The sequence below is a fragment of the Ceratotherium simum genome, chromosome 29 (assembly GCF_057802395.1).
Source record: "Ceratotherium simum simum isolate JZ-2026a chromosome 29, ASM5780239v1, whole genome shotgun sequence".
Lineage (NCBI taxonomy): Eukaryota > Metazoa > Chordata > Mammalia > Perissodactyla > Rhinocerotidae > Ceratotherium > Ceratotherium simum.
Window position 1 is genome coordinate 7,173,855 of NC_141928.1, and position 23,468 is coordinate 7,197,322.

Here is a 23,468-nt window from a genome sequence, read left to right on the forward strand (position 1 = left end):
ACCCCAAATGGCCAGCCAGGGGTCGACTGGCCAGACTCCCAGCCAGAACAGGAGGTATGAGTGCTGATTAGGTGCCAAGCACCAGACTAAGTGCTTTCCATGCATTATTTCACTAAAAACTCCCCAGCATCTTTGAGGCAGCTGTGATTAGCCCCATTTCACAGATTCGGAAACAGGGGCTCCCTCTTGTATCAGGTCTTACAGACAGGAGTGCTACAGCTGGAGCTGAATGCAAGTTGGTCAGACTCTTCTCAACTTATGGAAGATGCAGACACGTGCAGAACGCAGCCTCAACAACTCCACGGCCAACCCCGCTTCATCTCAACCTCCCACGTCCTCTTTTGCAGCAAGTCCCAGATATCACATCATACGTTTTTCTAAAAGATAAGGACTTGAAAAAAGAAAAAAACCAATTATAACCATAATTCCATTATTTCACCTAAAAAGAAAAATCTATACTTCCTCCTCAGTCCGTGCTTAAGAGCTACACCTGAGCAGGGGAGGCTGTGGGCCTACCTCTGTGTAAAGCGACACCCCCAGGAAGCAGCCAACATTCTCCGCTGACAGCCGACGATGGTGGGCTGCGGTGAGTGCAGGCCTCTCCAGGCACCTGGGGGACAAACCAACACACTTCATGCAGTTCCGTTATTTTAAAATCAATCTTAGCATCAACCAGAGGCTAAAAATAGCCCCAAATTCCTCCTGGGAGGGACAAGTAAGTTTCTGGACATTTGGGGTACCCACAGGCTGGACACACTCCCCAGTCCACCTACAGGGATGATAAAAACACATCATTCCCAGGACAGCTAAAGAAAGCTCAGGCAGAGCTGGCAAACAGGGCCAGCCCCTCCCGGAGGGTGTGGGACCCTTCACTAGTCGCTGCTGGGCATTACCTTTGTGATCCCTGAGAGACCTTCCAGAGTCTGCAGGAGACAGCTAAGGGGCCTCTCCAACTATTGCTCCCTCTGGCTGCCACAGCCCCTTAACTCTGGACAGAAGGCTCGGCCCCTTTCACGCGTGCCACTGGGACTCTCAGATCATCCTCTGAGCCTCCCAAGGACCCTGTGCTGCTCAGAACCCCCGGCCCCCAAGTCTTGAGCAACCCCAGGCTATAGGCACAACCAGGCTCATCCACGTGTCGCCACTGGCCCCCTTCCTCGGTGGGCCATAGTCTCCCAGATGTGGGCAGTTCACAGAGAGAGAGGCAGTTAGAAGCTAACATTTAAAATGGTCACACGACAATGATGGGGTTCAGGGTTCTAAATTCCAAGCTTCCTCACTTGAAGCCAGATTTTTAGTTTTTTTCATTGTCTCCACTGAGGCCAAGTGCACTGGGTCGGCACTGGCCCCACATTACGTTAAGCTGCAGTACACAGGGGTTTTTTAGTGTCTTTGGTATGTGCCCCATCTCTCCAGGTAGAGGGCGGAGCCAGGTCATAAGCTTGATTCCCAGGACATGGATGATCGTGATAGGCCCACTCCTGATTCACACGTGCATCAGCCTATTTAAGTTCCTGCAACTTCAGACAGGAAAAAAAAAAAAAAGCCCTGTGGCTAACAACCCTCTCTGTACGCTCACTGCCCGTTTTCCAGATGAAGAATCAGAACTGGAGATTAAGTAACTAAGGAACCTGGTCAAGGGCTATCCTCGCTAGTAAGTATGGTGGGGACCTGATCAGATCTGCCTGGCGCAGATCCTTGCTCCAAATCAGGGGCAGCAAACCTTTTCTATAAAGGACCAGGTGGTAAATACTTCAGGCTTTGAGGGCCACAAAGATCTTTATCACATATTCTTTTTTGTTTCTTTTTTTTTTTTTTTTTACAATCTATTAAAAATATTTTTTAAAACATTTTAGCTCAAGGGCCCTACAATATGACCTGGCCTGCTGCCATGACGTGCTGAGCCCGGTTCTAAATCACTGCTGTTGGGCATCACTGAAAGCAAGCCCGGATCATTCCACACCACACACAAATCACCACCACTTTAAACAAGGCAAACAGCAAAGCACAATCAAGAGTGTTAACTTGGCTCCAGATTTTTGTCTAAGTGAGTAATCAAGGGTGTGTGCAAAGACAGAACAAAGATATCCACTGTAGCACTGTCCATAACAGGGGAAACTGGATGTAATCTAAGTGAACAACAGGCAATGGGATAAATGACACAATCATACACTGTTGTACCACGTAGCCATTAAAAATGATAATGAATAGTGAATCTTCCTATCCATGAAAGTAAATTAGATCTAAATAAATGGAGAGAGATACCACGTTTGTGGACTAGCACACTCAGTTGTTAAGATGTCCATTCTCCCCAAACTGATCTACAGGTTCAATGCAATCTCAACCAAAATCCCAGCAGGCTTTTTTGTAGAAATTGTCAAGCTGATTCTAAAATTTATACAGAAAAGCAAAAGACCTAGAATAGTCAAAACAATTTTGAAAAAGAACGAAGTGGGAAGACTTACATCACCTGACTTAAGACTTTCTATAAAGCTCAGTCATCAAGTCAGTATGGCATTGGCTCGAACACAGACATACAGCTCAAGGGAACAGAATACAGAGTCTAGAATTAGACCCGCACATATGGTCAACTGATTTTCAACAAAGGTTCCAACAAAGGTACCGATATCATTCAATGGGAAAAAGACAGTCTTTTCAACAAATGGTACCGGAACAATGATATCCATATGGGAGAAAATGAACTTTAACCCCTACCTCACACCATACATAAAAATTAATTAGAAGTGGATCACAGACTTTTTGTAATTGATGGTCAATAGAGGGCTTAAAAGATCTTCCTTTTCTTCTTGTTCTTTTCCAAGGTTCTCAGAGAGTTCAGTTGTTCTAAAATCCATTGTTGAGGGGCCAGCCCGGTGGTGTAGCGGTTATGTGTGTGCGCTCCGCTGCGGCGGCCTGGGGTTCGGATCCTGGGTGCGCACCAACAAACTGCTTGTCAAGCCATGCTGTGGCAGCATCCCACATAAAGTAGAGGAACATGGGCACAGATGTTAGCTCAGGGCCAGTCTTCCTCAGCAAAAAGAGGATTGGCAAGAGGAGGATCGGCATCGGATGTTAGCTCAGGGCTAATCTCCCTCACAAAAAAAAAAAAAAAAGGATTTGGGGCCAGCCCCGTGGCTTAGCAGTTAAGTGCGCGCGCTCCGCTGCTGGCGGCCCGGGTTTGGATCCCGGGCGCGCACCGACGTACCACTTCTCCGGCCATGCTGAGGCCACATCCCACATGCAGCAACTAGAAGGATGTGCAGCTATGACATACAACTATCTACTGGGGCTTTGGGGGAAAAAATAAATAAATAAATAAAATTATAAAAAAAAAAAAAGAGGAGGATTGGCAGATGTTAGCTCAGGGCTAATCTTCCTCACAAAAAAATAAAATAAAATACAACCCATTGTTGAGCTTCCAAGTTTGCTTTCTTATCTTCAAACTGATGACATTTTCCCTCTAATTCTTTGTGCTTCCAAATTCTTTTTCATTTGCTCATGGTGCTGTTGGCACTCAGCTTCAGAGTCCTTCAGTTTTTGAACGTTTTCTCTGGCCTTCATCTCAAACACCTGCTCCATCTCCGTCTCCGTCTCCTTCATCTGAGCCACCTGCTCCCTTCATCTTCCATTTGTGCCCGAGGGCTCTTAGTAAGCTGCCCTTGGTTCCTGGTATCAACTCCATTGTCAGTCACTTCACATCTGCCAGTTTTCTGCTTCTATGGTTCTCACAGTGCGCCTTATTAGTGACATCTTTCAAGCCCTGCAAGTGCATTATCAAATATTTCTTAGAATTGTAAAATCACAACGCTCACCATTTTCAACCTCAGCAACACCCCAAGGATACGTCCTTCCTCTGACTGGCTTACCATTAACTTCAATGACAGTATTAGGACTGTCCACAGCAAGAGGTAAACGGTCCTTTATGTTTTTAACAAGCTTTTCTTCTTCATCATCTGTTTCTGGAAGTTCACATATCTTAATTTGATGTTCTTGGATTTCTTTCATTGTCCGTTTTTAATCTGTTGGCGCTCCTCTGGAGTGAGTGCGTTTGCTCTGGCAATAAGTGGATGACATTCACCTTTTCATGCAAACACTTCGTAAACTCACTCTCCAATGGCTTAAGTCCACGTCCTGAAGGAATAATTTATTATAAACAACACTGCGCCCTGTTATCACGCATCTGACGTCTGTTCTGCACCTAGGCAGTCCTCAAATTTACTATGAATAACAAGCTGCCAGCAATTACTATTATCGACTGCATCTCCAAATCCTGGGGTATCAACTACTGTGAGCAGCAACTGGACACCACCTTCTTTGATTAAAACCTTGGACGGTCCCATCTGTACAGTCTTTTTATTCTATGGCAAGGACCTGCACACTCTGGAGAATACAAATCTGTGAGGAATAACAAGTTGATTAACGTCGACTTTCCAGTCTAGGTTCACCTACCACCTCAAGTGTGAATTCAAACCCTGTCTTCACTGACTTACTGCACACTTGATCTGGGAGCTTTGCACACCCCACAAAGCCTTCAAGGCTCGTCTGCTGAGCTCCCGCGGTGCTGCTGTCAGCACTCCTCTCCACAGCAGCAGCGGCCCTCGCACTGACCGGTATCCTCTCTGTCACCAGCTGGCCGCAGCACAGCCTGCCAATTCTCCGGATCACAGACTTTAAACAACAAAAAAAAATTAAAAGTCTCAAACTTCTAGAGGAAAACACAGGAGAAAATCTTTGCAACTTTGGAGTCAGCAAAGGTCCTAGGACACAAAAGGCATTAATTATAAAAGGAAACACTGATGAACTGGACTTTTTCAAAATTAACACTTTTTCCTTTTCAAAAGATGCTGTTAAGAAAATGAAAAGGCAAACTACTGACTGGGAGAAAATGTTCACAATACATGTGTCTAACAAACAGCCAAAATATATAAAGAATTCTTACAACCCAGAAAAGGATAAACAGTATAATTTTGTTAGAGGGACAAATGATCAGATACTTCACCAAATAAGAATGGCCAACAAGCACATGAAAACATGCTCAACATCATTTGCCATCAGAGAAATTCCAAGTTAAAACCACGAGATAACATCTCATACCCCCTAGAATATCTAAAACTAATAAAACTTGCAATCTCAGGTGTTGCTGAGGATGTGAAGGAATTCCCATATATTCTGATAGGAGTGTAAAGTGGTATCAAAAGCTTTGGAAAATAGTTTGGCAGTTTCCTACAAAGTTAAGCATCTACTTTTCACATGACCCTGAATTCCGCTCTTAGGTATTTTCCCAGCAGAAATGAAAACATTCATCCACACAAAGACTTGTACACAAACATTCATAGTAGCTTCATACATAACAGCCCAGAATCGGAAAGATCCTAAATGTCCAACAACTGGAGACTGAAGCCAACTATTGGTATATTCATATAATGGAATACTACATGGCACTAAAAAGAACTACTGATATGCACAGCAACACGGATAAATTCCAGAAACGTTAAACTGAGCAAAAGAAGTTAGACACAAGAGTACATACTCTATGATTCTATTTATACGAAGTTTCAAAAGAGACAAAACTCGTCTACTGTGATAGAAACTGAATCAGTGATTGCCTGGGGCAGAGGATGAGGCCACACTGCAGAGAGGCAAGGGGAACTTGCTGTGCTGTTGGAACGTTCTAGCTCTTGACTGGGGTAGGATTTCACCAGGTCTCTGTACCTGTCAAATCTCAGGAACTATATCTTTAAAGTGTATGCATTTTATTGTATGTAAATTATACCTCAGTAAAGTTGATTAAAGGCACTTTATATCACAACTAATCCATAGTGACAGAAAGTAGCTTAATGGCTGTCTGGGGCTAGGATGCGGGAGGCAAAGAGGCACTAACTGACAAAAACCTTTGAAGGGGTGCATTTTATTGGATATAAATTATTCCTCAATAAAACTGATTTAAAACCCTGAAAAAAAAAACCCACCCTTTAAATAAATGACTGAGACCTATTTTACCAACACAGATAAATTTCAGAGAATGTTAAGTAATAAAAACAAGTTGCACCACTTCACACCTATTAGGATGGCTACTATCAAAAAACAAAAACAGGGGGCCCGCCCGGTGGCACAGGCGGTTAAGTGTGCGCGCTCCGCTGCAGCGGCCCAGGGTTCGCCAGTTCGGATCCTGGGCGCACGCCGACGCACCACTTGGCAAGCCATGCTGTGGCGGCGTCCCAAATAAAGTGGAGAAAGATGGGCGTGGATGTTAGCCCAGGACCGGTCTTCCCTAGCAAAAAGAGGAGGATTGGCAGATGTTAGCTCAGGGCCGATCTTCTTCACCAAAAAAAAAAAAAAAAAAAAAAAACCCAGAAAATAACAAGTGTTGATGAGGATGTGGAGAAACTGGAATGTTGAGCACCACTGGTGAAATGTAAATGGTGCAGCTGCCATGGAAAACAGAATGGTGGCTCCTCAAAAATTAAACACAGAATTACCATACGATCCAGCAATTCCCCTTCTGGGAATAGACTCAAAGGCACTGAAAGCAGAGACCTGCACAGGTATTTGTGTACCCGTGTTCACAGCAGCATGATTCACATGAGCCAAAGGCGGAAGGGACACAAGGGTCCATCAAAAGATGGACAGATAGACAACATATGGTCCATCCATACAATGGAATATCACTCAACCTTAAAAAGGAAGGAAATTTTGACACACGCCACAACAAAGATGAACCCTGAGAACATCATGCTAAGTGAAATAAGCCAGACACAAAAGGACAAATATTATATGACTCCACTTATCCGAAGTACCCAGAGTAATCAAATTCATAGAGACAGAAAGTAGAATGGTGCTTGCCAGGGGGAGGGGGGAATGGGCAGTTAGTGGGGACGGTTTCAGTTTGGGAAGATGGAACAGTTCTGGAGGTAGATGGTAGTGATGACTGCATAACAACGTGAATGTACTTAATGCTACTCAACTGTACACTTAAAAGTGGTTGAGATGGTAAACTTTATGTTATACGTATTTTACTGAAATTTAAAAAGAAAATTAAAAAGAAATAAATTTTTAAAAAGTTGCAGAAGGATACATATGGTACGACACAATTAAAAAGAATTGAAAAAGCTGGGGGTAGGGGGAAATGATTATGAAGTGAAATGCTCCACGACCGGGAAAGATACTGGTCCCCATTAGATGCCCTACCATGCTGCTCACTGTATCTCTCTGTCCCCACTCACCCTTCAGGTCTCAGCTCCAGTGACCAGGGGAGGCATCTGCTGGCCACCTGCTGGACGCAGTCCCACCCCACCCACTCTCTCCCAAGGAAGGCCCTCTGTCCATCCTAGCTCCCTTGGCCCTCTGTCCATCCCAGCCCATACTCAGCATGCTCTGTGATCATCTTGGTCATTTATCTATTTTTCGGTCTAATGTCTGTCTCCCCTCAAGAATGTAGGCCCTCTGAGGGCAGGGATCTGTTTCGTTCACTGCCGTATCCCAAAAACCTAAAACAGCACCTAGAACACAGTAACTTCCTACTAAATATTTGCTGAATGGATCAAAAGTACAAAAAGCTATAAAATACTATTCCAATAAAATTCCATTTTGGTAAAATAACTGTTTTGTGCCTATATCCTGCCTACATCTCTGGGAGGATGGTATTAAGTGATTTCTATCTCCTCTTTTTATGCTTGTCTGCATTTTCTACGTGGCATCTGTGTTGCTTTTGTAATATATAACCTAATAGGTTACTTTTAATTACTTTTAACGTTTTGAAAATAAAAGAAGAGCACGTGTCTGGCTGTTTGGTGTGAGGTTTCCCTCCTGGGACTGCCCTTGCTCGTCCCAAGATCCCCGAGCGCACTCTGGGGGACAGAACCTCATCCCCTGGGGCTGTCCAGGCCCAGAGTGTGACACGACACTTGAGATCCACTTCAGAGAAGGGGCGGCAGCACCTGAGTGGCCCCAGAAGCCCCGACAGAGGAAGTGCCTAAGCCGCTGCCTGGATGGCCTGAAAGTACAGCTTTTCCCCATGTGACTCATTCAGTCGAAGATTTGCTCTGAACACATTCCTTTCTGCCTCAACTTCCAGGTTGGATTAAGATTTTTCATCTTCTCCTACCTATCCTAAAAATAGAAAAAGGCATTTTGGGGGGCCGGCCGGTGGCACAAGCGGTTAAGTGCGTGCACTCTGCTGCAGCGGCCCGGGGTTCACCGGTTCAGATCCCGGGCGCGCACTGACGCACTGCTTGGCAAGCCATGCTGTGGTGGCGTCCCATATAAAGTGGAGGAAGATGGGCATGGATGTTAGCCCAGGGCCAGTCTTCCTCAGCAAAAAAAGAGGAGGATCGGCAGATGTTAGCACAGGGCTGATCTTCCTCACACACACACACGCACAAAAAAAAGAAAAAGGCATTTTTGTTTAGTTTTAATAAAATAAATATACAACTCTGTAGAAGCTGGAAAACACAGGCGAACATTAAAATGAAAAAAAATCACCTGTAATTCTACTATACAGAAAAAAATAGGGTTACCGTTTTGGTAAGTCTTATTCATATGTATGAATATGTAATTTTTAAAACTAATCTTGAATATAAGAGATATGGTTTGCATACAGATTTTCTAGTTTATATCATATACATTTCCCATGTCACTAAATTTCTTTTCAACAACTTAATTTCTAATGGCTGAATAATATTATACCACACACAATTTAAGCTGTACAATATCTTAACTACTTCCCTACTGTTGGACACTTAGGTATTTGTGTGTGTGTGTTTTGCCATTATAAAGAAACCAGTGAGAAACATTTTGGAATATAAAGCTTTGACTACAGCTTTGACCAAAAGAAAAATTACTGGGTCAAAATGTAGGTTTTGAAGGCTCTGGATATAAATTGACAAACTCCCCTCCAGAAAGAGTACATAAATTTATCTGCCTACCAACAGTGTATGAGCATGCCCAACCTAGAGAGTTTAAGGTTTACTAACATTTTTTTAAAGTTAATGGTTAAAAATCAGTTTACATGAAGGGAAAAGGTGAGTGGCAGCACCAAAAACTTGGGGTGTTTAATATTCCACACGCAGGACCTGAAACATCAGAAGAGCATGAGTCTGCAAGGACTGTACTTTCTTATCTCAGCTGTCCAAAAGTTTTCACTTTGTAATCTTGGTACCCAACCAACACTGAGCACGGAGTTCCTCAGGGCGATGACTTGGGGTGATGGAAAACAAGCCAGGCCTGGGCCCTGCCCTCACGGGGTACAGAGGTCCACCTTTCACCACCAGGTTAGCTGGATGCAGCCACCAGCGATGTTACTATTACTAATGGTCACCACCTCTTATTGAGCTCTTACCACTTGTCAGTTGCTTCACATACATTATCCCTGGAGTTGACTGCAATTACAGAAGGCACTAAAAGCTGGCCATCCGTTCAGCTCCTTGCTCTTGTCACTTGCAAGCTGTGTCTTCAGATAAATCATTAAATCCTCAGTTTTCTCATCCATGAAATGGGGACAAAGCAACTAGGGTTCCTGAGAGGATGAAGTGAGACAATGCACAGGAAGGATTTAGCACAATGACCTCTGATCACACGGACCTTCAGGGTGGCTGAGAGTTCGTATTTATCTGCACAGCGAGAACGCTCAAAAAAAGTGCAGTACTATAATTAGTGTTACTGGCCATGTTTTATAGATTAGGAAACTGAGATTGGTAGGAATGTCACATGCCCAAGGGCACCCTCCATCAGTTTTTCACACAGCTCCATTGCCCAGGTTAGCGCAGGCCGACCAGCCCAGCCAAGACATGTACAACGCTGACCAAGTGCGACTCGGCTGGAGACTGATGCACAGTTCTGATTCTCCGTGCTTCTTTTTACTATCCAAGCTCACCTCCTGGTGCTTCTGACATCAAAGCAAAGCCAGGAAAAGCGACCCCAAGGAATGGAGCAAATGCTTAAACAGCTCTCCTGTCCCAAGGCAGCCAGCACCTCTGCTTCCTGGCAACTGAGGCTGAGAAACTGTTCCAGATAAAAGGGCCTAAAAGCGACTTGACAAAATTGGATCTTGGGTCAATGGGGGAAAGGACATTAGCAGGACAATTAACAAGTTTGAATACAGACTTACAGATAACAATATTTGTTACAGACTGAGTTGTGTTCTCCCCAATTCATATGTTGAAGTCCTAACCCCGGTACCTCAGAATGTAATTTTACTTAGAGATAAGATCTTTAAAGAGGTAATTAAGTTCCAGTGTTGTCTTTAGCGTGGGCCTTAATCCAATCTGACTGGCATCCTTATAAAAGGAGGAAATTTGGATACACAAGGAGGCACCAAGGATGCACACACAAGAAAGACTATGTGAGGACACAGCGAGAAGGCAGCCATCTGCAAGTCTAGGGGAGAGGCCTCAGAAGAAACCAAACCTGCTGACACCTTGATCTTGGACTTCTAGCCTCCAGAACTGTGAGACAGAAATTTCTGTTGTTTAAGCCACTCAGTCTATGGTACTTTGTTATGGTGGCCCTAGCAAATGAACATCGTATTATATCAACACTAAAGATTCTGAAGATGAAAACCATTTTCTGGTTAGATGAAAACCATTTTCTGGTTATGTATTATAATGTCCTTGCTCTTAGATGATTCCCTCTGAAATATTTAGGGGTAAAGGGTCATGATATCTGCAACATAGTCTTAAATGGATCAGCGATGACAATGAGTATATAAATATAGAGAGAGTAAATAGGGCAAAAAATGTTAATAATTGGTGAATCTAGGTGAAGAGTATAAACGGGATTTCATTTTATTATTCCTGTAACTTTTCTGTAAGTTTGACTCTGTAAAATTGTAAGCCCAGTGCTTCATACACTCTCTCAGGTAAGGACTGCTGTTCCTCATCTTCCAGAGAAAGAACGGAGGCTCCGAGATGGGAACCTCTTGCCCAAGACCCACACAGCAAGGAATGGGAAGCTGGAAGTGAGCCAGGTTGTGTCTGCCTTCACAGCCCATCCCAGCCTTTCTTCTGTGCAAATAAACGGAGTGCACACAGCAGGCGTCTAATCAAGACTGAACGGGAAAGAAACCTGCGCTGCTGAGAGAAATGGATCCTGGGAACAGGCCTTCTTGAGAGCAGCTAGTCGACTGTGCTGTTGGGAGTCAGCGAGGTGCCCACCCCACAGCCGGTGACGGAAATGCCAGCCAGAGGGCTGTGCCTCCAGTACAGCGACCCCACAGCACCTCCTCTTCCTGACCCACCAGACCCACCTCCTCTCTCGGGGACGAGAATGCAGGAGGGAAGGAGGCAGGCTGAGAGGTCTGGCAAAGAGCCCACCCATTCAGGCCCCGGTGAGACTTCTAAGATGCTTCATCCTGCATAAGGGCAGGCACTTTTCCCTCCCTGGGGCCTGCATCGAATGAAGGGGAAGGTACCCTCCACCCCCGCTAGGGGAGCAGGCAGGCAGCACATCCGGGGCTGGCACCAGCTGCTGATACCAGGCCTCAGTGCCCATTACTCATCATCTTCCTGGAGGTTCTGGCTACATCCTTCTCCCAGCTAGGAGCCCAGGTCCCCAGCATGGGAAAGGTGATGCTGCCAACACGCCAACACAAGGACACCCTGCCCCTCACCACATTAGCCATCCCACACCCCATACACCTGTGCCCCTCAGAACATGCACCCCTTCCCTCCCTCCTGCCCTCTTCCCTCCATTCTACTTCCATGCAACTCTACTTTCCCTAATCCCAAATACAGCCGTTCCTTAATCCAGGCTCAACTCACTAAGAGTCCACCATCCTTCTGACTCTCAAAGCAGAACCCCTTGCCTTGACAAGTCTGCTTCCCACACACTGCCAGTTCTTTTTTGTGTGTGTGTGAGGAAGATCAGCCCTGAGCTAACATCCGATGCCAATCCTGTTTTTTTTTTTTTTTTGCTGAGGAAGATTGGCCCTGAGCTAACATCAGTGCCCATCTTCCTCTACTTTATATGGGACGCCACCACAGCACAGCTTGACAAGCGGTGCGTCAGTGCGTGCCCAGGATCCGAACCCACGAACCCCAGGCCAACCAAGCTGAGCGCGCACACCTAACCACTTGTGCCACCAGGCCGGCCCCCTGCCAGTTCTCCTCTTTTGCCCTACCCACCTTGCCCCCATCGTGAATGGCCCCTTGTACTGGAACTGATTCTAACAGACCTCACTTAATGCTCATAACCACGCTGGAAGTCAGGCAACACTGGGAGCTAAATCCATCTCCACCTCCATCACCAGAGGAGGAGAGACTGAGGCTCAGAGAGGTGGAGTAACCTGCTGGAAGTCACATAGCTACCGAGCAGCTGAGCCAGGATTCAAACCCAAGACTGCCTGCCCTGAAATCAGTGCTCTGAACTGTCGGCTCCACAACCTCCTAAACAGCCCCAGCCAGCCTGGACTGGGGATGATCTTCATCTCCTCAAACCAAACCCCCACACTCCACAGGTAGCATCCCCAGCCTCCCTCACAAGATCCTCTTCTAGTCATTCTTCACAGAGCATCTTTCTGCTCAACTTAAATTCCCTAAGTCTGGGATAACGTGTCTGCACAGTCTGGAGCCTAGTATTGCACTTTGTTTTGGGCTCCATAAGAGTCAGTTAACAGGAGAGGGCACGGGTTTGCGGCTACCCCAGGCTGGCAGACTTAGGGGATGGCAGGCTGGAGGTAGTGACTGGCCCAGGTCACTGAGAGGCCGCAAACCCTGAGTGTGTAAGTATAAGCAGAAACTCAGACTAAGACCCCTCAAACCACAAAGCAGGAGAGCATCAAAGAGGTTCACGCTAAAGGTCACACAGCCAGTAAATGACGGAGCAGGGACTCTGATGGGGAGAGAGGCTCAGAGAAGGGAAGGCTCCTGCCCAGAGACACATGGCAAGCTGGCAGCACTGGCACTTGAACCCCGGGCCTATAATTCAGTCCACTGCTTTGTCATGTTACTGACCAAACACAAACCAGAAGACACCAATTTAAATTTGCAACTCAATCCTCCCTCCCACTCTGACTCCCTTCCCTTACTCTATTTTTCCTATTTCCAGAGCACTCATCACCTTCTTTTTTTGTTTGTTTTGCTGAGGCAGATTGTCCCTGAGCTAACATCTGTGCCCATCTTCCTCTATTTTGTATATGGGACGCCACCGCAGCATGGCTTGATAGACGGTGTGTCTGTCTGTGCCCGGGATTCGAACCTGCGAACCCCAGGCAGCTGAAGCGGAACACACAAACTTGACCACTATGCCACCAGGCCGGCCTCTCATCACCTTTTAACACACTTTACAAACTTACTATGTTGGTAGAACGTCAAGTCCACTAGATCAGGGATCTTTCATCTCTTTTGCTCCCTGACATATTTCAAGCACCTAGAACAGTGCCTCCTCCATATAGTAAAAGCTCAGCAAATATTTGCTGAGCAAGTAAATTAGCCCAACAAACATTGATTGAATACTTACTGAGGCCAGGCTGTGAACTGCAATCATGTTGCTGGATCCCAAATCAACCTAGACACTAACGCTCCCTGAACCCTGAAACAAGCCAACGTTTCAGCTGGCTCCAGAAAGGAGCTGGCAAACCAACCCGAACTCAAGCCAAACCAGTACATTTCCTGAAATCACCAAACTCGCAAACAAAACTAGAACATGATGCATCTCTGAACTGAAGAGAACCCAAAGTTCCTGGAGGCTCCACCTGAGAAGCAATTTCATCCCGCCCTCAAAAAGGCCCAGCAAGACTTAGAGGCTCTGCAGCCCCTCAGCCCAGCCATCCACTGCCAGATTCACAGCTGCCACTTTCTCAGCATTGCTAAGAAATCACATCACTTTTGCTAAACAAGTCTCAGTTAGATCTGCCACAGCCTAGTGGTGGGTATCACTGGGCACTCTGGCCTTGCCCAGGAGGGTACAGCTCATCTGTACCAGATGCTCCTCCCTGGGACGTCAGATGAGAAGGATCCAGAAACATCCTTGGCCTTCCGGCCCTCTCCTTAGGGCTGTCCAGTACCCTCCAGTGGGAGGACTGGTGGGTGGGCAAAATTGGAGCTACTTCTGAGAGTGTCAGAGCTGCAGACATCAACTCCCTGGGTTCCTGCAGCAATTCTCAAGGAGCCTCTCCTTCAGCCAGCAGGGGCACGGTGTCCAGTGATTTCTATGTGCATGTGGGCTTGGCTGAACCGGAATGCAGAGCACAAGACTTTGAGACTTTTAATACATGGCTTCTGATCAAAGCCAAAAGGCTGTTTTAAGAAGTCCTGAGTCTACTATTTGCCTCAGTCCAAGGAACAACAATCTCAGAGGAGACCACTCCGGAGAAAAGTAAGGCATTCCAGAACTGCTGCTCTGCTTCAGAACCGTCTTGGGAAAGAGGGAAACAAAAACAGGCTCCATCAGCCCCTCCCCCAGCCAATGAGCTGTAACAGCAGCTGCAACAAACATTTACTGAGCTCTTACTGTGCCAGGTACTGTGTAAACGTGCAGCAGAGGCAGGCCTGAGATCCCTGCTCCACCTTCCAGCTATGGAACGTGAGTCACATATGGCTTCTCAGAGCCTCCTATTCTCATTTGCAAAATGAAAGATAATAACTGAATCGACTGCATGGAATTGTTGTGCGAGTCCGATGAGATAAAGCTTAGCCCAGTGCCTGCCACCTAGTAAGAGCTTAATAAAAGGCAGTTTTTTCAAAGGAAAGGACCGGCCTCTATTGACAGAAGGAAAACTACTACTTAAGGAGTTACTAAAAGTCCCCTAAGCCATTATTTATGTATCTAGTTATTTCCTAAGCGTTTGTTGTTGCCCGTTTTTCAAATAAACTTAATCCTCACAGCATCCTAGGGGTGGAAGGGGCAGAGGGCAGCGCGGCAGTCCTCGTGACAAAGGACGAAAACAAGGCCCCGAAGGTCCAGGGAGGCGGCCAGCAGGCACCGGGGGAGGGGCCCTCTGCCCTCAACCCTCCCGAGTGGTCAAAACATCAGACAAGCCCCTCCTCGGCGAGAAGCGGCTGGAGGCCGTGACTAGCGGGGCAGTCGGCGCTGGGACTTTAATTCACCACCGATAAGTGGTGGTCATCTTTTGTCCGTAAAGAAAAAAATGCACGTCAGGGCCAGACCCCGGGGAAATAGGAGTCAGCGCCCTGAGACGCCAGACGCTGGGCCAGGCCCCGGTGGAAAAAAGAGATGGCGGTCCCCGTTCCGGAGAAGCAAGAGCCCTCGGGGGCTCAAGTGGGGCGCCGGGGCCCCCGAGGACCCCCCGGGCGCCAGCCAGAGGAGGAGAGGGGGCGGCGGCAGCCGGGGGGGGTCCCGGGCTCCGCTCACCTGGCCGCAGCGTTCGGCGCACCAGGCTCGGCCAGGCACCCGCCAGCCTGGAGCGGGGCCGGGGTCGCTCCTGCTCGCAGAGGCCCAGCCCCCAGAAGCAGCCGGCGGCGGCCGGGAACTCACCTGCCGTCGCAACCGCGCCACCGCCGCCTGTCAGTCAAGCGCGCCCCCCGCTGCGCCGCGCAGGGTCGAGGGGCCCGGCCGGCCGCGCCCCGCCTCCTCCCCCTCCGCCGCCCAATCCAGTGAGGCCGACGCCACGGATGGGGGCGTGGCCAGGCGGGCGGTAGCGCCTGGGGCGGGACCAGGCGGGGTTGGGGCGGGGCCGTGCTGGTTGGGGCGGGGCCCGGCGAGGCCCGCGCTCTGACCTCACTGCTGCGCGCCGGAAGCAGCCCGGGTCAGGGCGCTGCGGCGCGGCGGCGGGACCGCGGGGTCCGGGGCATCATGCCGGTCACCGGGAAGAGTTTCCGCCGGCGCCGGGCCGACTCGGAGTCGGAGGAAGATGAGCAGGACTCAGAGGAGGTTCGGTGCGTTTGGGACGGGGCTTCCCGGGGGCAGAGAGAGGCCGGCTTGGGGGACTCACCACTGGCCAGGCGCCTTGTTGATACCATTGCCGTGAGCCGCGGTGGTTGTCCCTTGCTGCGGACGAAGAAATTGAGGCTCCTAGGGATGAGGCCACCACCCCAAGGCTCAGTTGGGAGAGGTGTCCCCACGATGCGCATTGCGTCTGAGTCCCAGTGGGTCTGGGCGCAGGTCCGCCTTCTGGACCACTGTGCTGGCGGCTCAGCAGCGGGACCGGGGAGCCGGCGGAAGCTGCTTTTTGACTCTGAGTTTCTCGGAGAGTCGCTCAGCCTGTGTATTGCATTTTTTCAGATTAAAACTGGAAGAGACTCGAGAGGTACAGAATTTGAGGAAGAGGCCCAATGGGGTGAGGTGGGTACGGCGGGGGGACCCGGAGGAGGAGGAGGCGGGAATGACAGACACGCCCCCGCCGTGGTCGCTGTCACAAATATTTCCTAAGACATAGCCCTTTCTCTTAACACATGTACACTTTCTACTGCCCTGAAAGGGGTTCTTTGCAACGTTTACCCAGGAGATGTCCTGAGCCGTGTGGTCTTGAGGTTTGCTCCAGAGGTGCTGAAACAGGTCACTAACTCATGTTTTTATTGCACCCGATTAGTTGTGAAATGCACATTGCTTGTTAAGAATTTGGAAAATTTAGAAAAGCATAATCCAGAAAATAAACAGCACTCGTATTTCTCCCATCCAGAGGTAACCAGTGTTAACATTTACTGTTCTTTCCAATCTGTTTTCTTTCTCTCTTTTGTACAGATTATGGGTACTTTTATTCTATGCTATTTTCAATTCATTATGACATTGTGGGTGGGCATTCGCTCACATTGTGGATTGTTTTACCAAAAACCCTGTTAATGCCTGCATGATATTCCACGACGTGTGTGTACCATCATTTGTTAACTAATCCCCTATTTGGGGACCTGTAGGTCATTTTGTAAATTTTCATCATTAAATAAGGCTGCAATAGGTGTTTTCCCACATTTGTCTTTAGCTGCATTTTCCCTGAAGGCAGAATCTTAGAAATGAGATTTCCAAGCCAAGATAATGCCAAATGGCTTTATAGGAAAGTGTACCACTTCACTCACCATCACCACCACCCCATCCTCTGCCCCTAACACCTAGAGTGCTTGTTGAGCCCTGTTTTATTCTTGTAGACTTTTCCAGCTGGCTTTGGTGCCCACCCCTCAAATCTCACCATTGCACTAATGTTGTAACCTGTAAACATCCTAAGTGTTCTTCCTCATCTCTGAATTGTGCCATTTCTTTCTTTCTCCCCCTCTCTCCCTTTTTGGTTTTGCTCAGTGCTGTGGCCCTGCTGGTGGGAGAGAAGGTGCGAGAAGAGACTACCCTAGTGGTAAGTTGTGGGGTCCTCCCTGGGTGGTGGGATGATGTGGCTGCTCTTCAGTGGGTAATTGTGTTTAAAAAAAGAAAAAAAAAAACCCCACTGCCAATTATATAGATGCTTCTTCTAAGCTGTGTTTGCTTTCTGCAGGATGATCCCTTTCAGATGAAGACAGGTGGTATGGTGGACATGAAGAAACTGAAGGAAAGGGGCAAAGATAAGTAAGTGTAGGGCATGCTGAGATGCAGATTCACCTGTAGCCCCTGCCTGGGTCTGCGTGCCCCCAGAGAGCTGGGGCCTGCAGCAGCAGCTTTAGTGGCACATCCTGAAATGTCCTTTGTGCTTTGTAAAGAAGCAGAAACTCTTTAAAAGTTAACTAAGAGCAATGTGGGTACGCTCCTTTTGTAAAGGTGCATTGTTTATTGTCTTTCAAACCCATGGAAGTTTTGTTCCTCTTCTTTAAGAAAAACATAAAAACACAATTACAAAAATAACATATTCAGACACTACAAAAGTGAAACAGAAAAGTATCTGCTCACTCCCCAGAGGCGTCTCTAGAGGCCAGGAGTTGGCTTGCATATACTTCTTCTATTTACATCTCATATATATTTTTTTCCCAACCATAAACAGAATATTATACTTTTTTCTTATGTACTTATTTTATGCGCATAACATAAAACTCAGCATCAGTAAGTTGTGACTTTCAGGCTCTGCCTCACTGTTCTCCCCTTTTAGGATCAGTGAAGAGGAGGATCTCCACCTGGGGACGTCATTTTCTGCAGAAACCAACCGAAGGGACGAAGACGCTGACATGTAGGTGTCAGTCTGTTTGGCTGTGAGCGATGGGGGGTGGGCTCCAGCCTGATGGAGTCCGAGATAAGTTACAATGGCATTTCCAGAATTATTCAAAGATGGCAAAGTTGGCTTCTCTCACCCCACTTCCCAGGCTTGAGAACTTTGAAAAAGTCTTAAACATTCTTTAAAAGGGTGGTTCTTGGGATTTTAGATTCCTAGACTAGTAATATTTTCCTCAGACATTGTAGGGATAAACATTGGACTGACTTTTTATTTCACCCACAAGGCTGTTGAATTAACAACTACCATCTACTGTTATCTGTCTTTAAAGAACCTTACATATGATGACGCCGACAGATTAGAATATAATCTCATAATAGAGGTTGGTGCTTTAAGTTGAAAAACTTTAGCTTGATGAGAAAACTCAAGTTATTTTTATTTTTCTCATTTCTCCATGGACCGATGAAAACTTCATCATGGACCATCACTGCTCTGTGGGCCAGTGTTGGGGACCACTAATTTTTTTTTTCCTTCTCTTTTTTTTTGGGGGGGGGGGGGAGGGAGGAAGATCAGCCCTGAGCTAACATCCATGCCAATCCTCCTCTTTTTTTTGCTGAGGAAGATTGGCCCTGGGCTAACATCCATGCCCATCTTCCTCCACTTTTATATGAGACGCCGCTAAAGCGTGGCCTGACAAGTGGTGCGTTGGTGGGCCCCTGGGATCCGAACCCCACATCACCAGCAGCAGAACACACGCATTTAACCGCTGTGCCACAGGGCCAACCCCGGGACCACTAATTTTTAAAAGACACCTGTTGTGAGCTTCCTGCCCCTCCCTGAGGCCTATGGGTTTCTTGTTTCAGGATGAAGTACATTGAGACAGAGCTGAAGAAGAGGAAAGGGATCGTGGAACACGAGGAACAGAAAGTCAAGCCAAAGAATGCAGAGGACTGTCTTTACGAACTTCCAGAAAATATCCGTGTTTCCTCAGCAAAGAAGACTGAGGAGATGCTTTCCAACCAGATGCTGAGCGGCATCCCCGAGGTGGACCTAGGCATCGAGTACGTTTCAGACCCATGGTCTTGCCTCTCTCTGGCCCCTAGGCGAAAGGAAGAGCTCTAGGCTTTCCAGTTAAAGGGACTATTTGTTACTGTCTCCTTGGAAACCCACAAATATAAACTGTCTTCTCTCTGGCAGGGGAGATGTTTGTCTCCAGGTGTTTCCCTGAAGACTTGGTCACAGTAGTTAACGAGACTTAAGGGCCCCTGACTGCTGAAAGCGAAAGTGTTTTTTTCTGTTTTTTTAATGGAGACATAGTTAACATATAACATTTTATTAGTTTCAGGTGTATAACAATGATTCACTATTTATATACAAAAGTGTTTATTTAGTCTTTGTTCACAGTTCTTCAGCTGTTCTTAACAGGCCCTTATATTCTGTTTTATTCTAGCAGGAGTGATGTTAAAGGCTTACCCACCCCACGATCCTCCTTTCATTTTACTACAAAACATCTGCTCTAAAAGGGGATTGTCATGGAGGAAATCCTATGGTCAGAATCATCTTTGGGTGCAGGAGAAAGTTGGGAGACCTCTGGGTTCTCACCTCTTTTCTGGTGTTACTGGCTTTGAGCCTTAACCAGTTCACTTTACTCCTCTGAGGCTCAACTTCCTCTTGATCTGAAGAGCATAGCTGCATTACCAATCGCTGTGAGAGCTCCATGAGAATGTGACAGTAAGGGAGTTGGTAAACTGTAGAGTTTTGTGCCCCAAGAAGGATGATTTCTTTATGCAGTGATGGGCTGCCAGCCTCACCCGTCAGTTCCGTCTGAGGACCAGAGGTGCAGCGATCTAATACGTGGCGTGGCTCCTTTCTCCCCATAGTGCTAAAATAAAAAATATCATTTCCACGGAGGATGCTAAGGCCCGTCTGCTGGCGGAGCAGCAGAACAAGAAGAAAGACAGTGAGACGTCCTTCGTGCCCACCAACATGGCTGTAAATTATGTGCAGCACAACCGATGTAAGCTTCTCTGGGGAAGCATCCCTGCCCTCGCCCCGTTGGTTTGAGGTCCCTGGGTTCCCATATTTTGTCTGACATGTCCCCTGGTCTCTTTTGGTCCAGTTTATCACGAGGAGCTCAATGCCCCCATACGGAGAAACAAAGAAGAGCCCAAAGCCCGACCCTTGAGAGTGGGGGACACAGAGAAGCCAGAGCCTGAGCGTGAGTACAGCAGCGGCCTGGAGTGGTCCTCGCTCGGGGCCCTTGAAGGCAGGGTGGGACTCGGCAGGGGCGGAGCTCGGGTTTTAGGGCCAGGGCATCTGGGTTCCAGTCCATGCTCTGGACCATCATGTGCCTTCCTCTTTCCAAGCCTCAGGTTCCTCATCTATAACATGGGGATAGTAATAACACCTACACTTGAGGTTGCTCTGTGGATTCACTGGGCTATCAAATATAACTGAGACTCAAAAAATTAGAAAATTTCAAAATGCAAAAATAAAAGTTACTCATAATTTCACCACCAAAGATGACCACTGTTAACATTTTTATATATAATCTTCTAGACTTTTTAATATTCATATATATAGGAAACATATATTCTATACATACTTAATAGGATCTCATAGCTTTTTATTTATTTTTTTTTAATGCTTTTTTTTTTTTGTGAGGAAGATCGGCCCTGAGCTAACATCTGCCAGTCCTCCTCTTTTTTTGCTGAGGAAGATCCATGCCCATCTTCCTCTACTTTATATGGGATGCCGCCACAGCATGGCTCGACAAGCGGTGTGTCGGTGCACGCCCAGGATCCGAACTGGCAAACCCCAGGCCGCCGCAGCAGAGTGCACACACTTAACTGCTTGCACCACCGGGCTGGCCCCTCATAGCTTTTTACTCAGTAGTGCACCCTGCATGTCTCTCCCTGAAAGTAAATACATATTTTCCTTTTCAACGGCCATATCATGTGCCATTGTACAGTCATGCGTTGCTGAATGATGGGGAAATGTTCTGAGAAATGTGTTGTTATATTTTGTCCTTGTGCAAACATCATAGAGTGTACTTAGAAACCTAGATGGTATAGCGTACTACACACTTAGGCTATATGGTACTAATCTTATGGGACCACTGTCATATATGTGGTCTGTCATTGACAGAAATGTCGTTATGTGGTGCATGACTATATATAGATGTACTGTAGTCTAACCATTTCCTTCTGGTTGGACACTTTGTTTCCCATTTTTCCCTATTAAAACCGTGTTTTGATGATCATTCTTGCCGATATCATGTCCGTAGATATATTCTGAGAAGTCACCAAATGGTCCTTTAGAAGTGTGATGCCCCTTTCCCACATGCTCTCCAGCACCAGCTGGTGTCGTCTTTGTCATCAGCAGTGGGATGATTCTAAGGAAATGCGGAATTTGCTGAGGGTTCTGAAAATCCAGCCTGGTGTTCTGTTTCTTCCTTCCTACTTGGGAAATTATTTTCTGTGACATCTGGGTTGCACAGTCTTTGACTCCGAAAGAGTTTCATGTTATTAACATGTAGTAAGCCAGGACTTTGGAGTCACCAGACTTGGATTCAATTCTCAGCCTACCTTCCCTTTGAGTGACCTTGAGGAAGTCACTTAACCTCCGAGCAGAGATGGCAACATGCCCATGTTAGGATTGCTGTGAGAGTTAAAGGAAGTCATGTCTAAAAGGATTAAGTGCCAAGCCTGGTACATAGTCAAACACACACTGAAGCTTAGCTACTACTGCTCACCTAGTCTAATGCTGATGTCAGCATATTTTGGCTGGCACCTGATCTACCATACGCTTATTTTCATTCACTCAGTAACAAGTATCTTTGGAGGCCCTACTGTGATCCTATTCACTGGAGTAGGAACTGGGGCTCCTGTGGGGAGTGAGGCAGGCATGGTCCTTGCCTGTGCAGAGCCAAAGCCTGTCAGTGGCTTCCAGCGTGGCACACAGCTTTTTCTCTTTTCCTTGTCAGGGTCCCCTCCTAACCGCAAGCGTCCTGCTAATGAGAAGGCCACCGATGATTATCACTATGAGAAGTTCAAGAAGATGAACAGACGGTACTGAGGGTGGCTAAAGGGGAGAAGTGCAGAGTGGGATGTAAAATAGTGCCATCTCCTCTCTCCCCGCCATGATAAAAGGCTCCCTGGACAGAAGCCTGCTCATCTGCTAGCAGACAGTTCCAAAAACAGACTCTATTAGTCCTGCTGCTTACCTGCTGGATTTTTTAGGCACTGAATTTGTAACCTTTTGAAACAAAACAATGTCTGGTTTTCCTATTTGGGGGCAAACTCTATTCTTGTGAGCATTATTAAATCTTGTTTGTAAATATGTTGACTTTCTCTTAACATTTGCCCTGGGTCAGGAGGAAGCAACTCTGTGCTCAGGATGAGATAATACCCTTTAGATTGTGCTTTTATTATTATATATACAATCATGTCTTCTACTTTCAAATATCTGGAAGGGGGTTCAGAAATGCATCTGTCACTGTTTACAGTGGACCCAGCTGACAGCAGAAAAATCCAGGATGGGATCAGAGGGACACTGGTATTTTCTGACTTTTACAAAGTTGCCTGTTTCTTTTCATTAAGAAGGAAAAAAACAACAATTTCTATCACTTTCAGCACTTAAGTATTAAATATGAAATGAATCCAGCCTTATTGTTTGTATTGTGTCTCCTTACACCTGCCCTAGGTGATGTGTTCAGAGCATGAGGGCTGGGCAGCTCAGATGCAAAACTCAGTTACTGAGAGAGATTTTCTCATTTAGGTCAAGGACATAGACAGGCTCCATCCTGCTAGCTGTCGGAGTTCGGAGTTTGGCACCACTTGTGCTGTCATTTTCCCTAAGGCACTTACACAGGTCAGGATGAGGAAGGAGCAGGTCGGTTGATTCCTGGGCTGATTTAGACTGGGTGTTGTGGTTAGAGAAGTTTGGCTTTGGAGTCAGATCTGAGCCCTGCTTACAGCTTACTGTCATATCCTTGGACAAATTGCTTTCTCTCTGAGCATCACTTTTCTCATCTGTAAACTGGAGAGTTTTTCTTCCCTTCCACTGGAAGGAAAGGTCAGTGAAGGCAGGAATCGTGTGCACTTCATTTTTTTCTTGAATCCCCAGGGTCTGGTCCATAACCTGACATGTAGGCAATCCTCAAAACTATGAATGAGTAAGTGGAAGTAACTCTACAGTGGGGAAACTTGACACACTTACCTCATCCAGGTGATGAAGGTCAACAATCAGTGGTCATAAATCATGTTGACAGTATGTACCCTTGATGGGATGTTATAAAAATAGCACTTTACCTCTGTAAGGTTTATTCCTCCCTATACCCATAACCTCAGTCGAATCATAAGGAAAACATCAGACAAATTCCAGTAGTGGGGCATCCTAAAGAGTTGACCGGGGCCCCCCAAAACTGTCAAGGTCATCAAAACCGAGGAAA

At 46.8% G+C, this 23,468-nt stretch overlaps 2 protein-coding genes and 1 pseudogene across 4 annotated transcripts in view; 1 reads left to right on the top strand and 2 right to left on the bottom strand.

Annotated features, from left to right (window-relative positions):
- The window catches only part of USP20 (ubiquitin specific peptidase 20), a 45,927-nt gene extending 30,420 nt beyond the window's left edge, over positions 1-15,507 (bottom strand). For 2 of the 3 annotated variants that reach the window (XM_087418935.1, XM_087418933.1), the window contains exons 1-3: positions 15,430-15,507; positions 517-610; positions 203-391 (exon numbers count right to left, since the gene is read on the bottom strand). The gene's annotated coding sequence lies outside the window, so the exon portion shown is untranslated. Of the gene's footprint in view, positions 1-202; positions 392-516; positions 611-9,337; positions 11,137-15,429 lie in introns of those variants that run through there. The other variant, XM_087418934.1, reaches the window with a different exon arrangement.
- LOC101404796 (septin-7 pseudogene) lies at positions 641-9,362 on the bottom strand (annotated as a pseudogene).
- A 192-nt stretch (positions 15,508-15,699) lies between the features above and the next one.
- Positions 15,700-22,681, top strand: C29H9orf78 (chromosome 29 C9orf78 homolog). The gene is made up of 9 exons (XM_014782247.2): positions 15,700-15,830; positions 16,177-16,236; positions 17,182-17,233; positions 17,372-17,442; positions 17,957-18,034; positions 18,880-19,077; positions 19,897-20,033; positions 20,136-20,234; positions 22,002-22,681. Exons 1-9 carry the CDS (start codon positions 15,748-15,750, stop codon positions 22,091-22,093), a joined length of 870 nt encoding a protein of 289 aa, XP_014637733.1. The 5' UTR covers positions 15,700-15,747; the 3' UTR covers positions 22,094-22,681.
- Positions 22,682-23,468: the final 787 nt, after the last annotated feature.